The sequence below is a fragment of the Aulostomus chinensis genome, chromosome 13 (assembly GCF_037954235.1).
Source record: "Aulostomus chinensis isolate RoL2024-O1b breed Wild chromosome 13, RoL_Achi_v1.0, whole genome shotgun sequence".
Classification (NCBI taxonomy): domain Eukaryota; kingdom Metazoa; phylum Chordata; class Actinopteri; order Syngnathiformes; family Aulostomidae; genus Aulostomus; species Aulostomus chinensis.
The window spans coordinates 9,044,397-9,059,217 of record NC_141332.1 but is presented as its reverse complement, the minus strand read 5'-3'; the positions used below and the strand labels follow the sequence as shown (position 1 = coordinate 9,059,217).

At 41.2% G+C, this 14,821-nt stretch overlaps 2 protein-coding genes across 6 annotated transcripts in view; one reads left to right on the top strand and one right to left on the bottom strand.

Moving 5' to 3' along the window:
- Positions 1–546: 546 nt before the first annotated feature.
- On the top strand, positions 547–4,932 carry LOC147250782 (ankyrin repeat and SOCS box protein 12-like). Of its 2 annotated transcripts, XM_086223052.1 has the most exons (4): positions 547–2,293; positions 2,660–2,983; positions 3,543–4,071; positions 4,153–4,932. In XM_086223052.1, the coding sequence occupies exons 2-4, from the start codon at positions 2,699–2,701 to the stop codon at positions 4,296–4,298; spliced, it is 960 nt and encodes a 319-aa protein (XP_086079178.1). In that variant the 5' UTR covers positions 547–2,293; positions 2,660–2,698; the 3' UTR covers positions 4,299–4,932. The 2 variants fall into 2 exon arrangements, with proteins under 2 accessions (XP_086079178.1, XP_086079177.1); XM_086223051.1 differs by having other exon boundaries at positions 547–2,983.
- Positions 4,933–6,463: 1,531 nt separating this feature from the next.
- The window catches only part of arhgef9a (Cdc42 guanine nucleotide exchange factor (GEF) 9a), a 47,143-nt gene continuing 38,785 nt past the window's right edge, over positions 6,464–14,821 (bottom strand). For all 4 annotated transcript variants that reach the window (XM_086223047.1, XM_086223048.1, XM_086223049.1 and 1 more), the window contains 3 exons: positions 14,451–14,694; positions 13,241–13,309; positions 6,464–10,476 (listed from right to left, as the gene is read on the bottom strand). In XM_086223047.1, coding sequence (XP_086079173.1) covers positions 10,301–10,476; positions 13,241–13,309; positions 14,451–14,694 — 489 coding nt within the window. In that variant the 3' untranslated portion in view covers positions 6,464–10,300. The remainder of the gene's footprint in view (positions 10,477–13,240; positions 13,310–14,450; positions 14,695–14,821) is intronic.

Genomic DNA, 14,821 nt, shown 5'->3' with positions numbered 1-14,821 from the left:
CTGATAAAAAGTTTTCAAGGTCACAGAAACCCGTTTCTGCTCATACTCACAGCAGACAGTTTAAAAAAGGTGTGTCTTAAAAATGTTCCTTTTAATTATCTGAACTGAAACTTGAAATGAGGTGAAGGGGTTGGGGCTTGACTTGAGGAACGTGAGTGTAGTTAGGGAGTGTAAGGTTACAGATTTGCTGTCCAAACATGTTAGTAGAAGTCGTCTGTTTCTGTCTGTCCACTCTAGTTCCTTCATGTCAATGTCTGCCCACTGTTATGGTGACATTTATTCAGGACATGAAAAATGATTTAGCTAACCAGCGTCTCCTCCTCTGTCTTGTGTAATTCCCACCATCATTTTAAGAATCTGTATTTAATTCAAACCCATGCTAACATTTACCTCAGTCACAGTAAATTAAGTGTCCGGTTTCATGAAAAAGTTTTGTAATACAATAATACGGAGCTTTCATAGTGCAACATAACCTGAGTGACATATATTTTTCACCAGAACAAAGGTCATTGGGCTCCACCTCCATCTTGTGTAACTCCTGCCAGCTTCTGAAAAGCTGTTAAGTGAAGTTAACCTCATGCCAACATTTACTGATGTGACAGTTAATCAAGTAACCAGTTTCATGAACAATTAAAACTTTATTTGCTATTCTGTCTGACAAGCTGGTGATTTGATCGTGCTACTTAAACTAGGTTACTTGCATTTCTTCACCAAGGTCAATGAGGAAATGGCAGTTTGTTTACGTCATCCTCTTAAGTGTTTACAGCAGCGGGACTTTCTGACATCAGTGTCTTTGCTGCCATCTGGTGGGAAAGCAGGATCGTGCACATTCAAGGAATCTTATCAAGTAGAACTGATTAAATGTTAGATATTCTCATGAAATGAAAGTACAAATTTAGCAACAGATTTTATGTAGTATTTATAAATTAAAGGGGAACAGAGAGCACTATTAAAAGTATGATGGCAAGTTTAACATGTTATATTTTTACAAGGCCTTCAAATGCACATTTTCAAGTCTTCGCAAATTGACTTCTGTTAGTCTTAAGTGTAAGAGTGTTCTTGTTTTACATAACTTTTGAAATTGATGGCAAAATCATCCACTCAAATCAACCACCTGATCAAATTTGTTAAAAAAAAAGGGATTTCATTTTTTTGTCATATTTATAGAAGACAGAAAACAGTAATTTTCGTTATATGTTGTTTATTATGATTATTAATATAATAATAATTATTAATAATAATAGGCCAAATATTTTGAACAAAATAACATATGATTGCTCAAATTTGTCCCACTGGTTTTGGTTTTGGCAGTTGAGGTCTATTAATTTTATTATCCATTTTTAGAAGATGGAGTTGAATTGATTTCTTTTATGACATAGTTTCTCTGCTAATATCTAATTCCTATTTGAATGGCAGAACTCTTAGATTAACGAAATCTGAACAAACACAACTGTGACATCACAAAACGCAGTGCCTGTTGCCAAATCTGACACTGCTCGGATGAGCAGTTGTTGACTTTATTGAGTCAAAGACAGATGTAAAGCGATTTCTTGCATATATCCATCAAATATCAGGAATTTGGACAATTCTGCCATATGCTGAAAAAATGTGACATGTTCCAACTTCCCTTTGAAACAAGGGAGCCTTTGATGACATGTCTGCGTTTGATAGAGGAACAGCTGACTGGCTGCCCCTCCAAAGCTTCTGACAGTCATGCAGCTGACACTGACTAAAATGGTTGCCTGAGTGTGAAGCAGGGAAACAGGGTGATGGCAGGACCTGTAAAGTAAACAATTTGACCACCTCGTTAATCATTCAGCTTGACGTATACTCTGACAATTATGTATACGTATACTATTATCTAGATGAACCTGCACGTTAAGATGTATAACATGGACGGATAAAACTATTTTTCTCTGTCTCTCTCTCTCTCTTTCTATCTCTCCCTCTGTCTCGCTCTCCCTCTCTCTCTCACTCAGACACACACACACGCACACACACACACACAGAAGTGTCACACCTCTATCACCTTTCTAATTATAAACTGGAGCCTCAACTCTCCAAGAATGGAAGTTTAGCCTGGCCCATCTGTGGCCTAAAATTAGCCCCCACCCCACAGAAGCTTTTGCCCCCTCTAATACGTGTACACACACACACACGCACACACGCATGCACGGCACAGCGTTTTCACAACTCGCGGTTCTCCCGTGGAAACAGCATACAGACTCATTAGCAGATTTGCCACGTTCTTCTGTCTTTCTTTCTTTCTTTCTTCCAAATTGATGAAGGTGAGGTAAGTGTCTCGTGAGTCCAAGGAGTTTTCTTCCAACAACATGATGTGTGTAACATGTTCTCGTGTGTTTTTGAAGCCATGCACATTATCTCAAAGTCTACTGTTAATTATCAAGATTCAAGATGTATTTATGGTCAATTCCCCAGTATGTTCAGAATGTACAGAGGAGTCGAAAATCTGTTGCAGTATAGCTCCTACACGATTTGCTTCCATGCGTAGTTCTAACTACAGTGTGGTGTGTTTATGGTCTTCATACATTGTGGATAGGACTGTCACTGTGACTTAAGTTCTAAACACAATAAAGCAAAATGACAGGAGTATTTCAGATGCGTGTTTGATGGTGTTATGGTCTCTTTGCTGTGGCAGATGGAGGGGCTCTGATGTGCTCTAGCCTGGAGTTACATTATGGTTGTGGGCCACGCAGTCAACATGAGTTTGATGGACATTTCTAAGATCTTCTCCCTGCTGCAGCCAAAGGAGGAGGATGAGGACAATGAGCATTGTCAGGCCTTGAACGATGCTGTGAGCAGCGACAACGCGATGCTTCTCTCTCAGCTCCTTTCTCAAGAGACTTACAGGAGGTGTATCAATGCTCGCAGTGGTTGGGGGGTCCCAGTAACTCCCCTACGCACCGCTGCTGCTCTGGGACACCTAAGGTGCCTAGAGCTGCTGCTGGAGCATGGTGCTGAGGTGAGATAAAGAACAAGTCTGCTGAGAATGATAGATGGATCTTTTGGATTGGGGCTGGAGGAGATAGCTGAGGCTCCATATGCCTACTGGTGGGGGTTATGGACAAAAATATTTTAAATATACTGCAGTGAGCCATTACTTGTTTCAATAAAAATCACCTACATTGCTGCTACAAGTCTTTGCAATGATTGAAAGTTGTTTTCATTGCCTTCTAGAGACTTTTAGCTTCTTTAAGGTCTTTGTTGTTCTGACAAAAATATCAAATCAATCAAAACAAACATAAAACAAGAGACAGAAAGATGCTGAAATGTTGCACTGCAGAGTCACAGTGAAGGAGTGATGTGTACATTTGTGTATAGCATTTTTAATATGGCTCCTGTCCTCTATTGTGTACCCAGTGTCACAAAAAAGGAATTAATAACCACTAGGCTTTGTTTCCTGTCTGAAAGACTAAATTGAGGGTTCAAAAAGTGCAGTCTTGTAAAAGGAAATTTATGTGTAAGAACATTTATGAAAGGAGTCCATGAACATGCTGACTGGCTGTTGTGTCTCACTTCAGATAGACAGCTTGGATGTTAAGGCCCAGACGCCTCTGTTCACAGCTGTCAGTGGGAAACATCTGGACTGTGTGGTGGCCCTGCTGAAGGCAGGGGCTGACCCGAATGGCAGTCAGTACAACAACTGCTCGCCGGTGCTGACCGCTGCACGGGAAGGGGATGTGGACATCCTTCAAGAGCTACTCCATTTTGGAGCAGAGGTAGACGTCAGACCTAAAGTTCCAGATTGGGCCTCCAATGCTACGGCGTGCAGAGGGCCGCTGTATATCTCAGCTGTGTATGGACATCTGGACTGCTTTAAGCTCCTCCTTCTCCATGGGGCCAACCCCAACTATAACTGCACTGATGAGAAGATGTTGGCCAGAATAAAGCAGCCCAAGACAGTTCTGGAGGTGTGTCTCCGCTACGGCTGCGGGGTGGAGTATATCCAGCTGCTCATCGACTTTGGGGCGGATGTGTATTTGCCCACTCTCATCATTGACAAGACAACAAAGCAGAATGAAGCGCTGGTTCTGCTGCTGAAGGAGCGAGGTAAGGCTTGAGTCAGTGGACGTTCTTAAGTGTATGTCTTCATTTTCAACTGCTCATCCATCTTTCTGTGTTCGGTTGCAGTTTGTCCCAAAACACTGATGTTACAGACTCGGCTTGCGATTCGAAGACGCCTCCCGTTTGCCAAAAAAGAGCTGGCTATCGACAGGTTGGACATTCCTCTCGTCTTGAGGAACTACCTGAAGCATGACACCTCTGAACTTTTATGATGCCTACAGGTTAACACCCAGTGATACCTCACTGTTAAACATTCAGTCACTGAACTGTCTTCTGCTGTAAGTTTGTTCTTTTTCATATGATGTTTGTGAATCATTGGTTTATGCATTAATGGCATTCTTTAAAGTGATAGTTGACCCAAAAAGTGCTATTTGTTTATCATTATATGTCTTTAAGTGACAGTGTTCTTTCCCTGCATGAATTCTTGGCGAATCCACAATAGAGAGCTGCAGGGATGATGTATTTTGTAGGTCAAACAGGAAGTTCATATCGCCATGGATTCCCTCAACCAAAAGCAATTAGATCACAAACTCATTATGGGACGTTTGATAATGAGACTTCCAGAGTCATTCAGCCTGATTAATTCACAAATTAACATCACTTTTATGATTTTTCAGGTATACTGTCAATACCATACTTTTGCTTGAAGAGCACAGCTAAATTATGCTGTGAATGAACAACACAACAGTTGCCTGATTATCATCACAACTATTTACGCTTCTGTTTTGGTCTTTTTTTCTCACCATATTTAAGACACATAAACACTTCAAAATTGTCAATTGTGGTATTTAATTGCATTGAAAATAAGTAAAAATATGTTAACTTGCTGTGAACCATCCCTCCATTCATCCATCCATTCTCTACCACTTATCCTGTTAAGGGTCACGGGGGGGCTGGAGCCTATCTTAGCAGCCTTCAGGTGAGAGGCGGGGTTCACCCAGGACGGGTCACCAGTCCATCACAGGGCCAACACATAGAGACAGACAACCATTCACACTCACAGTCACACCTACGGTCAATTTAGAGTATCAATCAGCCTCGTCCCCTCTTGATGTCTTTGGACTGTGGAGGAAGCTGGAGTACCAGAGAGAACCCACACAGGAACAGGGAGAACATGCAGACTCCACACAGAAAGATCCCGTGCCCATACAAGGGCTCGAACCCTGAACAGCGCTAACCACTGCACTGCCGCGCTGCCTGCAGTGAAGCACAGTACTCATATTAAGCATTTCATTGAAACTCCTTAAAAAAACAACAACAAAAAAAAACGACTGACTTCAGATGAGGAAAGTGGATGTTCAACAATGCTAACTTCCAGGTTTTGGAACTCATTCATGTGCTACTAGTGTACCTCATCCAGTTCGAACCTCAGTAATCCACAAACATGACATGAGAATGACACAGGCACACCATGTAAAAATCCAGCATTGGGGTCTGGCCAGTTACTGAGCTGTGACCTCAGCTGAACGCTCCGGCTAGAAGTGCTTGGTCATGCTTGTGCCATAAAGTGTAACTGAGCAGTTTTTATGTAATTTTAAATTCAGATCCAACTCTTTGTGAATTATTCATCCTAAAACTAGAAAAAGAACACCGAGACTTTACTGGATGATACATACGAGAGTTATTCGACAGATGCTTTGTATACTTTTACTGTTGATGATTCTCAGTGTCCGTTAACTTTCACAAACAAGGAAGATGCTGCCCCTTTCTGAATTCTGGATTCACCAAGAACTCATACAGCTAGAAAAAAAAACCCCTTCATGTTTTCAAGCTATCTATCTAGCAGTGAGTCTAGAGTGAATTATCACTTCAGGATGAACTACAGCTCACAAAAATGGCCATTGACCTGAAGTGACCTAAAATCTGCCATGTCCTTGGGAAGTGTAACACCACAGTTAACCACTAGAGACCACAGTAACACTGCAGATAGTTCAACACGCACTTTCTCAGCAGCACTTTAAAAAAGATAATCTATGAACTACTTTTGTCTGCCTGCTTCACCCTTAGCCACATCCTGTGATTTTGCCGGTATCTTCAATGCATACACAATCAGCTGTAATAGTCACAACACACACTGAGCCACTGTCTGCATCGCAGCAGGGCGTCTTAGATCTCGCCTGCAAAACAGTCTTGCATCTCTGTGGACTTCAAAACATTAGGAAGCGGAACGATCAACTCATACTTCAGCAAGGCCAGCTGGGAGACTACATTTGCATACGTGTCATTACTTATTGAAGATCGTTTGTAGGTTCTACTTTGTGCCTTACATATTTTCTTAGTGACTTGTCGACACCTTCTTAGCTTATTCTATGTTCTTCCCTCTTGTCTCCTGTGCTGCATCCGTGTACAGGAATGTGGCTAATGTCACACACCAGGAAATCCAACACTTTAACGCATAGTTCTGTAGAGGTTTTATTTTCAACAAAAGTACAGCTATATCAGATATAGATTTATTTTTACAGCGAAGTACAACATATTCCCAGTGCTTCTTATTACATCAAAACATATAATGTACATACAGTTGACATCGCCACTCTCCCATTCACAGTTTCTGGATTGAATAGGCATTATTTTTCATTTCTACAACAAATAAACTCAAAGGCCAGCAAGAAAGAAGATGACAAATGTCTGCATATGGTGACAAAGGAGCTGGGTTGTGTGGCTAAATTGTCTGTGAGAGGCAAAAATCCAGACCTCAAACTAGATGGTTATATACAATGAATATGGTGGAAAGCCAGTCTTCTGTTGTTGTGACTGAAAACCACATCAGATATGGCTCATTGAAGACTAACTGGAAACAAATCGTAACGGCAAGGAGTTCCTACTGAAGGTGTCGCCATGCGGAATGGGAGTGAACTCAGGAACGGGCTCATGTATACCCCAGAATAGGAGGGATCACAGAAATCTGAGCATTCAGTCTGCTAACTTGGCTGTCTTGGTGGTGGTTCATGACCGGGAAAAAAAACAAAACAAAAAAAACTGCACAGAAGGCCACCCTCTCAGCTTTCAGTACAAGGTCAGGATGATGATTATATAAGAGAAATAAAACCAATATATACATAATTCTATCATGGTGGCCAAAATATTTAATACTGCATTCAATAAATATAAGTGAGAAATCATTATACTTCAAGATCAATTTGAAACAAGAGCATGATATGAATTGCAATGAAGTGCCGTGTGTGTATGTGTGTGTGTGTGTGTGTGTGTGTGTCTTTAGGATTATGTTTATTTTTAGCTCATCCCCAGAGGTTTCACATTTATTCAGCTCTTCTGCTTGACTACAAATCTATACACAAACACCCATGATCAGTGCTAACTCCTATTTGGTTGTCATAGAAAAATTATACCCGTTTTGCCTCAGCAGTTAATAGCATTCCAAAAATAACCAGTGTAGATTGGACTAGAAAGAAAAAAAATAATGTTACAGTTTAGTTCCCATGATATCTGGGCAAAGAGAACATCAGTGCCTTTCACTTCCCCCTCATCTTCTTCTTTTTGGCGTGAAATAAAAAGCTACAACCGTAAAAGTGAGCAGGAAACAGGTGGAGAGAGAGCAGAACTCCCGTCGGTGAGATGCTGTTGGGGAAGGGGTTTCACAAACGCATGGTTCATCGTTGGAAGTTAAATGAAACCAAACAGAGTTGTCTTAAGTCTCATGCAAAATATTGGATGCCACAAGCATGCATTTACCTGGTACTGAGGTCTAACCGCACGCTAGAACTGGAACAACATTCGTCTCCAACAGAAAATACCAATATCCAAATATATGATCTGTTCTTTGTACAGTATTTACAGTGTGTCACTGATAAAGGTAAAATAGATGATTTGTCTTGATTTTGAGGTGTAACCTAACTTGACTACTGAAAACTATCAAATCATCTTGTTAAATAGATAATAAATGTCATCTCTAAACATAAGGATGAACGTTGTGCAATAGAGTTACCGCCATGTATGAGTGATATCATATTATATTAAGTGTTTCAGTCAGACAGCACAGTATCTACTTGTATGGAAATCTCCACGTTTCTGTCCGAGTGGCTCTCATGCACAAAGGGAACAAGGGGTTCCTGGTGTGAATGAGAGAGAGAGAGAGAGAGACAGACAGACAGACAGACAGAGAGAGTGAGACAGACAGAGTGAGAGAGAGAGAGAGAAAAAGGAAAAGGCGATTGCAGGAGGGAAAGTACAGGACAACTTCAAATCTGCCTGTGAAACAGAATAGATAATCACTAGTGGAATGCTGGAAGGCACTGTTAGATAGCATCTCTCCTCTCCGCAGCAGAACGGGCCAGCAAGTGGGTTTATGTGTGGCTGCATGTCTGTATGTTAGTGCAGGTGGTGGCGTGTGGAGTAGAAGGGTTAAGTGGGGGGTGGGGTAGGTAGCACTGGACCTGAGGTTAACATGGCCATGAAATTATCTTCCAAAAACAATCTCACCGGGAGCCATCTCTACAGACACCAGCAGCTGATTTCTCAGCCTTCTTTACTGAAACATAAATTACACAACATACAAAGCAATTTTCTCCAGTAGGTTATAAGAAGGCAAACAAATGACATAAAGATAACTCTTTCATATCAAGGTAGTGAATAGTGAGGATTTATAATAATACTGTGTATGCAATGTCCGTCTAATGATCTGCATCTGAGGTCAGATGTTCCGCTTATTTCCAAAAAGAAACCCTCTTAGTGATAAATTGGTGGTATCCCCTCGGATCATCTCGTGTCTAATACGTCGCATTGGAATGTATGGCGGGATCAGAGCACCTTCAGGGACCTTTAAATCAGTCTGATCAGGCCTTCGTCAAACAGTGACGAGTGACGCTACAGGACATGGATCAGATCTGGAAAAGAAGGGAGGACTGCCGAATTTCTGCACGGCTCTATCAGGGGACGCCAGCATGCTACAGATTAAATTCACCCTCCTGCCTCCCTGTGGCGCTACATCCATTATTTTCCAGAAATGACTCATAAGCTGAGGAAGTTTAAAGGTTGTCCACTTCCTTTGACCGTCTTCCCCGAGTGCTAGTGAGACGTCTTCCTAATTTCTCACACTGTAGCTTTCCATGTTCACCTGAATGAGTCAAAACATGTGAACACGGACATGAATATGTGCTATTTTTCCAGCATGAGTAATACAAAATTTGTAAGTCAACTGAAAACGCCTTTTTTTCCCTTTTTTTTTTTTTTTTTTTTTAGAGCTGACATGAAAAATAGATATTTCAGATCTTGGCACTTTTAGCTCTCGGTGGATTTCTGGAGGTAGGCCATGCTCTTTCCAAACACCCAGCGAGCTGCCAGCACAGCGCTACAGGGGTGGTCTCTGGGGACTGAGAGGGAGGAGGGGAGGGGGTGGCGGATGGGGGGCAGGTGGACCATAGCCTGCATATCTCCAGCTCCCAGCTGTTTCAGCTGAGTGGCGAGCAACCCCACAGCCCTGCGGTGTGATCACATATGAATACCCTGTCAAAACGGCTCTGTGGAAGGATGTAAATATTCTATTGATGTTCCAACTATTGATTTGTTCCCTGACCCATCATATTATGGTCGATGGCAGGTTTCCAAGAGAATGAAGCACTCCCTCTGACTCAGAAGGCAGGTGGGGGGAGAGATAGAGAGTACGAGAGAGAGGGGGGCTACTATATGAAGACAGCTGGAGAGAGTTAAGAGGAATATGGAGCATTGAGTTTGTGATTAGTGGCAGGATGGATTGAACTCAGAAGTGACGCTGACAGTCGAGCCTCACAGGTCCTTCAGATGCCTCTGCAGGGAGCTGAGAGGCCTGACGTTTTTTTTTGTTTTTTTTTAAATCTCACATTCAGAAGAATGCAACAAGCAATCTCACATAGCAGCACAGCAACAATCATACTACCGGGATGTCTCGGCCACGTGTTGGTCTCCAGGATTCCAAATGAAAGAATTCAATAATCTCCGTTGACTCCAGGACATTCAGATGATGCAGAATCTGAGGGAAAGAGTTCGGCTGGAGAAGCATGATAACTAAGAATTGTACTAACATATATGAAGTGTAAAGTTTTATTTTTTCTCACTGTTTTAAAGTCTTTAGTCCTCTTGCTGCTTTCAATTGTATATTAACATTGGTCCAAGTCTCTTGTGTGTGTGTATGTTTGTGTGTTTTCATATTTTCTTCATCTTGGGACATCCAGTGTTTGGTGCTTCTAAGAAAAATAGCTGGTCCTTGAGAAGAGTCTCTTCATTTCTTAAATGGAGCTAATCTACTAAAATTCTGCCAGAAGGGAGCCTGGCCTCTTTTGGATTGACTGAATTCAAAAACCTCTCCTTGTGCCATGTCCTCCGTTACCTCATACTGCCCCGCACTGAGGGGGTCCTGGGGGGGCGGGTATGAGGGGGGTGTGCACCTGTTTACACCTGGGAAAGCAGGTGCAAAAGAGCAAGAGGAGGGAGGGGGTGGAGGAGGAGGCAGCGCAGGGCACAAAGCGAAAGAAGAAAGAAGGGAGGTAGCAAAGAGGGAACACTGTCAGTATTAAATATGTAACTTACCCACACGCACACTCACACACACACACACACACACACACACACACACACACACACACACACACACACACACACACACAGCAGCAACAACAACAACAACAACACAACATCTACTCATGCTTGAACAGGCACACAGATGAGACGTTGCTGTTAACATTCCTGCATGTTAAACCTAAGATGTGGTCACGTGATGTCAGCTGAATCAGAGGAGTTCAGCTCTAGCGATGACACAAGGGAGACTAAAGATGCTATTCAATCAAACTCTGTCGCAGGCAAACGAGAGAACGGACAGATTACATGGATGATGACATCAACAGGCATTTGGGCGAGAGACATTGTTCTTCCATGTTTGTTGACAGTGCATTTGTTTGAATAGCACCCTCGACACTTGAGAACACAAAAGAGAGCCAACAGAAAGCTGTTAATATGCGTTGAACTACAGCCTACAGTTGCTACAAGCATCACAACTATGCTAGTGTACTCAAAAATTAGATATCAGGAGATGAACGAGTCAAAAGTTGCCATGGCATCTTGGATAAACACGAAAGGATGAGGGTCTTTTGTTGCCAAACAGGGTTAGATCAGTTTCTCAGTGGACTGTCCAGATAATGCTAATCAACAGATTGGACAGTGACTGCATGCTCCAATGCCAGCGTTAATCACGGCACCTTCCAATGCTGCTTAGCAGTTGCCATGGCATCTTATTGTGCTAGCTCTAAGGAGAACTCTAGTGCATATACCTTTATCATTTTCAAACCATGTCCATACAACATGGCCCTCTTTCTCAAGATGAAATCTATAAATGAATCTGAAATTCAAGAGAGTACTTCACCTTGTGCCAGCCACGTACACATACAGCACTTAGAAAACACAACATTTACATCTACAGGGGTCCTAATGTCAGAGAGAACAATCCAGCAGGGGTCATTGGTTAATTCATACTTGTATGGATGGTCATGCTTATTGTGCATTAGCAAGAACATCAGTCATGGTCAATGTACAAACATCTATTGCCTAACACTAAAAGGACTAAATGCTAAAGGATGATAGCAGCTTGTTTGGCATGTAGACCCTCGCTCTTGGTTTGGCGCGAATAGCTTCAAAATGTGCATATCTTTCAGTCACTGAGGGGTTGTTTACACCACAGTGGTTTTTGCTTAAAAACACTTCTCTTGTTGAATTTTGTCCTTTCGATCACAGAGTGATATCATTTTTGGGGCCTCTAAACAAAGAAAACTTTTGCAAACTGGGTTTCAGATTAGTAATGCTATCTCCATCATGTGAAATATAACTTCTGTATGCAGTTCCTGTGAAAACTGTGACAACACGGTACATTTACAGCCTCATTCATGTGTCTGCCTATTGGGCTTTCTTTGTGCAGCAAAATCTCTGCAAAATTTTCCCAAATCAGCCCCACTTCAGTGTCCCTCCAGAGGAGTAGGAGGTTTTCAGGTATGTATTCACACAAAAAGTAATTACATGACAAAAAGAAGGTCCCCACACCGAAGCTCCATTTCAGAGCTTTGATTGACGGACAGACTACATTTCCACTTCCACCTATTGGCCTGGTATTCTTACCGTAGTGTTTTCAACTTTTTTAGATCTGAGTGGATGGCGATGTTGTGATATGAATGCTACAATTTTTTTTACAAGCAAAGACATAACTTTCCTGTTTTTAGCAAAACTCTTTTCATGTAAGCAGGGTCTAAGTCTCATACACTGACTAATAGGAAAACGTACAATTTTATCTTGATGTTAATTCTGACTCGTCTTGTTGATTTATGTTGAAATGAACATAAAATTAAGCATAGAAATAATGTAGCATCGGGGTTCATGGACATTTTTTCAAATATATTTTTGTTATTTTTGTTTTTGAGAAATTTCACTGACCATATTCTCTCTGAAACATCTGTTAACACGTAAGAATTAATGAGAAATCACAGGCAAAATTTACCAGGACAAGCTAGGCAGTCTGATGAAACATAAACATATAGGCCTATCAAAATTTTCGGAAGTAAAACAATCAATTTCAATCAATCACTTTCACTGTAAATCGCTACTGAGCCAAATAGAAAAAAGGTATTTGAGTAGTAAATCTCTATGACTTTTCCAAACTTTTCTGGCTTTATTTATTTTAGAATTTGCTATTTCAAAATTCCATGCCATTTCCATGTTTTTCATGACCATATCAGTATGTTTTGAAATTTGAACATTCATCCCAACCAAAAACTAAACACTAAAAGAAAACGTAAACAGCTGATGATATCAAGAGGAGCGAGACGAAGGACCCCCATGCCATGAAGGCTAGTATCACCCTTTAAACTCATTACATCATGCAAACAGCCCTCTGTCTTTTCATTGATGCTTAACAGCTCCTTTACTACACACATCTAGTCATCCTACAGTATGGGCTGGAAAACTCAAATGAAATGTTGAAGGCAATATAAAAAAATAAAAGCAATAATGCACTTTCTATCTTACTTAGCACACAGTTTGTCTAACTCTACTTGTAAAAAAGATGTTAAAAAAGGTGCGAAAGTAAAAAGAAGAAGAAGAGTAAACAGCGATGAGAAGACAGAGCACACCAGCAAAGAAAAGAAAAGGGAAATCACCTGATATCTTCTTGTTGCCTCACCTTTGTGTTTGGTCACCTTTCTCACTGTCATGGCTGCTTGACGCTTCTGGTACTCGGAGATCTCAAAACCTAAACAACAAACAGAATGTTTGCATGTGTGTTTCACAGTGAACACAAAAGCTTTCATGCACAAGAAATGCAGTACAAATCCCAGAAACTTATTTGTCATCCTCCCCAGAGCCAGACAAGAAGATACACACCCTTCTCTCCTACTTTTGTGTATTAGGTAACAGCTAGTTAGCTTAGCACAGTTGTAGCATAGCTGTCAAAAGGTATCAAATACACTTTTCTCCTCAACAGTCTTTACCTGCATTAGGATTCTAAATTTGCTACAAAATAACAATTCAAACCAATGATATTTTGAAATTGAAGAATAAGCTATACAACCACAACTACTTTGCTGACTAGACAGAAATGTATCACATTCTCTGGCTCTTGGGGTGAATGCAAACATTTTTAAAACGTTAGTGAACATTGTGAACCAATATCCTTAAACTGATCTCAGCAGCAAGTTTTATTTGTATCCCCAGAGTGATATTAAACTGGAGAGATACATGCTTTACAAACAAACACAATATAAAAGTTTTGTGGCAATATTTGATTAAAAAACACTTTCATATCATGAGAACATTCTGTCTTGTAATTGCTTGACTAAATTCTGTTCCGGGTGAATGACTGAAGCTGTGACACATATGGCATTGTGGCTGACATCGTCTTCAGGTTTTAATGAAACATTGGAGAAAAAAAAAAGTTATCTAATGATTAAAGACTGCTTTAAAAATGTCTACCAACATATAAAGACCACACGCTTTAACAGAGAGGATGCTCTGGAGAAATTATGTCGGGAATATTACAGAATGTTTAATAATGAAACATTCAACAATGTCTCAAATACAACTGCAGAATTTTGAAGGTGAAAACCTTACCTACCACTCTTAATAGACCACATTAAAAGAATGTTTCATCAGGATCTTAGTTTTTTGCTTTTGATACTAAACCTTAATAGGACCTTGAAGGGAATATTGGTCGATGTTATGAGAATGTTCCTGCTTGCTGAATGTGTGTTCAACTGCATCATCTGTGATAACATTTGGAGCGTGACCCCATGACCTTTATGTTCTAAGATATGCATTCTGTAGCAATTATAACTTCCTATTGTGCATGAAACTACTGCTTTCCTAACAGGGAGGTGTAGAGCAGTGTGACTAACCGATTTTCTCGTCCTCCTGCACCATCTTCCTCTCCTCGTGGAAGGCCCTAAGCCAGCGGATCTTCTCCTCTGGCTTCTTGGCCAAGAAGATGTGGATCTCCTCGCTGTCTTTGTTGCACAATTTGAAAGCGTTCTTCACACTTACGTTGAAATCGTCGTCACGCCCATCTATAGCGTCCCGCACCTCATAGCGATCCATGTCAATGCGGCCCTTATAGTAGAGGATGTCCCGGCGTATTAAATCCTGGGTAAGAGGAGGGAAAGATGTCTATCAGTGTGTGTGTGTGTGTGTGTGTGTGTGTGTGTGTGTGTGTGTGTGAGTGTGTGTGTGTGTGTGTGTGTGTGTGTGTGTGTGTGTGAGTGTGTGTGTG

Excerpts from the sequence above, each read along its gene's own strand:
- LOC147250782 (XM_086223052.1), top strand. The coding sequence starts at position 2,699 with ATGGTTGTGGGCCACGCAGTCAACATGAGTTTGATGGACATTTCTAAG. Across the intron at positions 2,984-3,542 it reads TGCTGGAGCATGGTGCTGAG|ATAGACAGCTTGGATGTTAA; the intron begins GTGAGATAAAGA and ends GTCTCACTTCAG. Across the intron at positions 4,072-4,152 it reads TCTGCTGCTGAAGGAGCGAG|TTTGTCCCAAAACACTGATG; the intron begins GTAAGGCTTGAG and ends GTTCGGTTGCAG.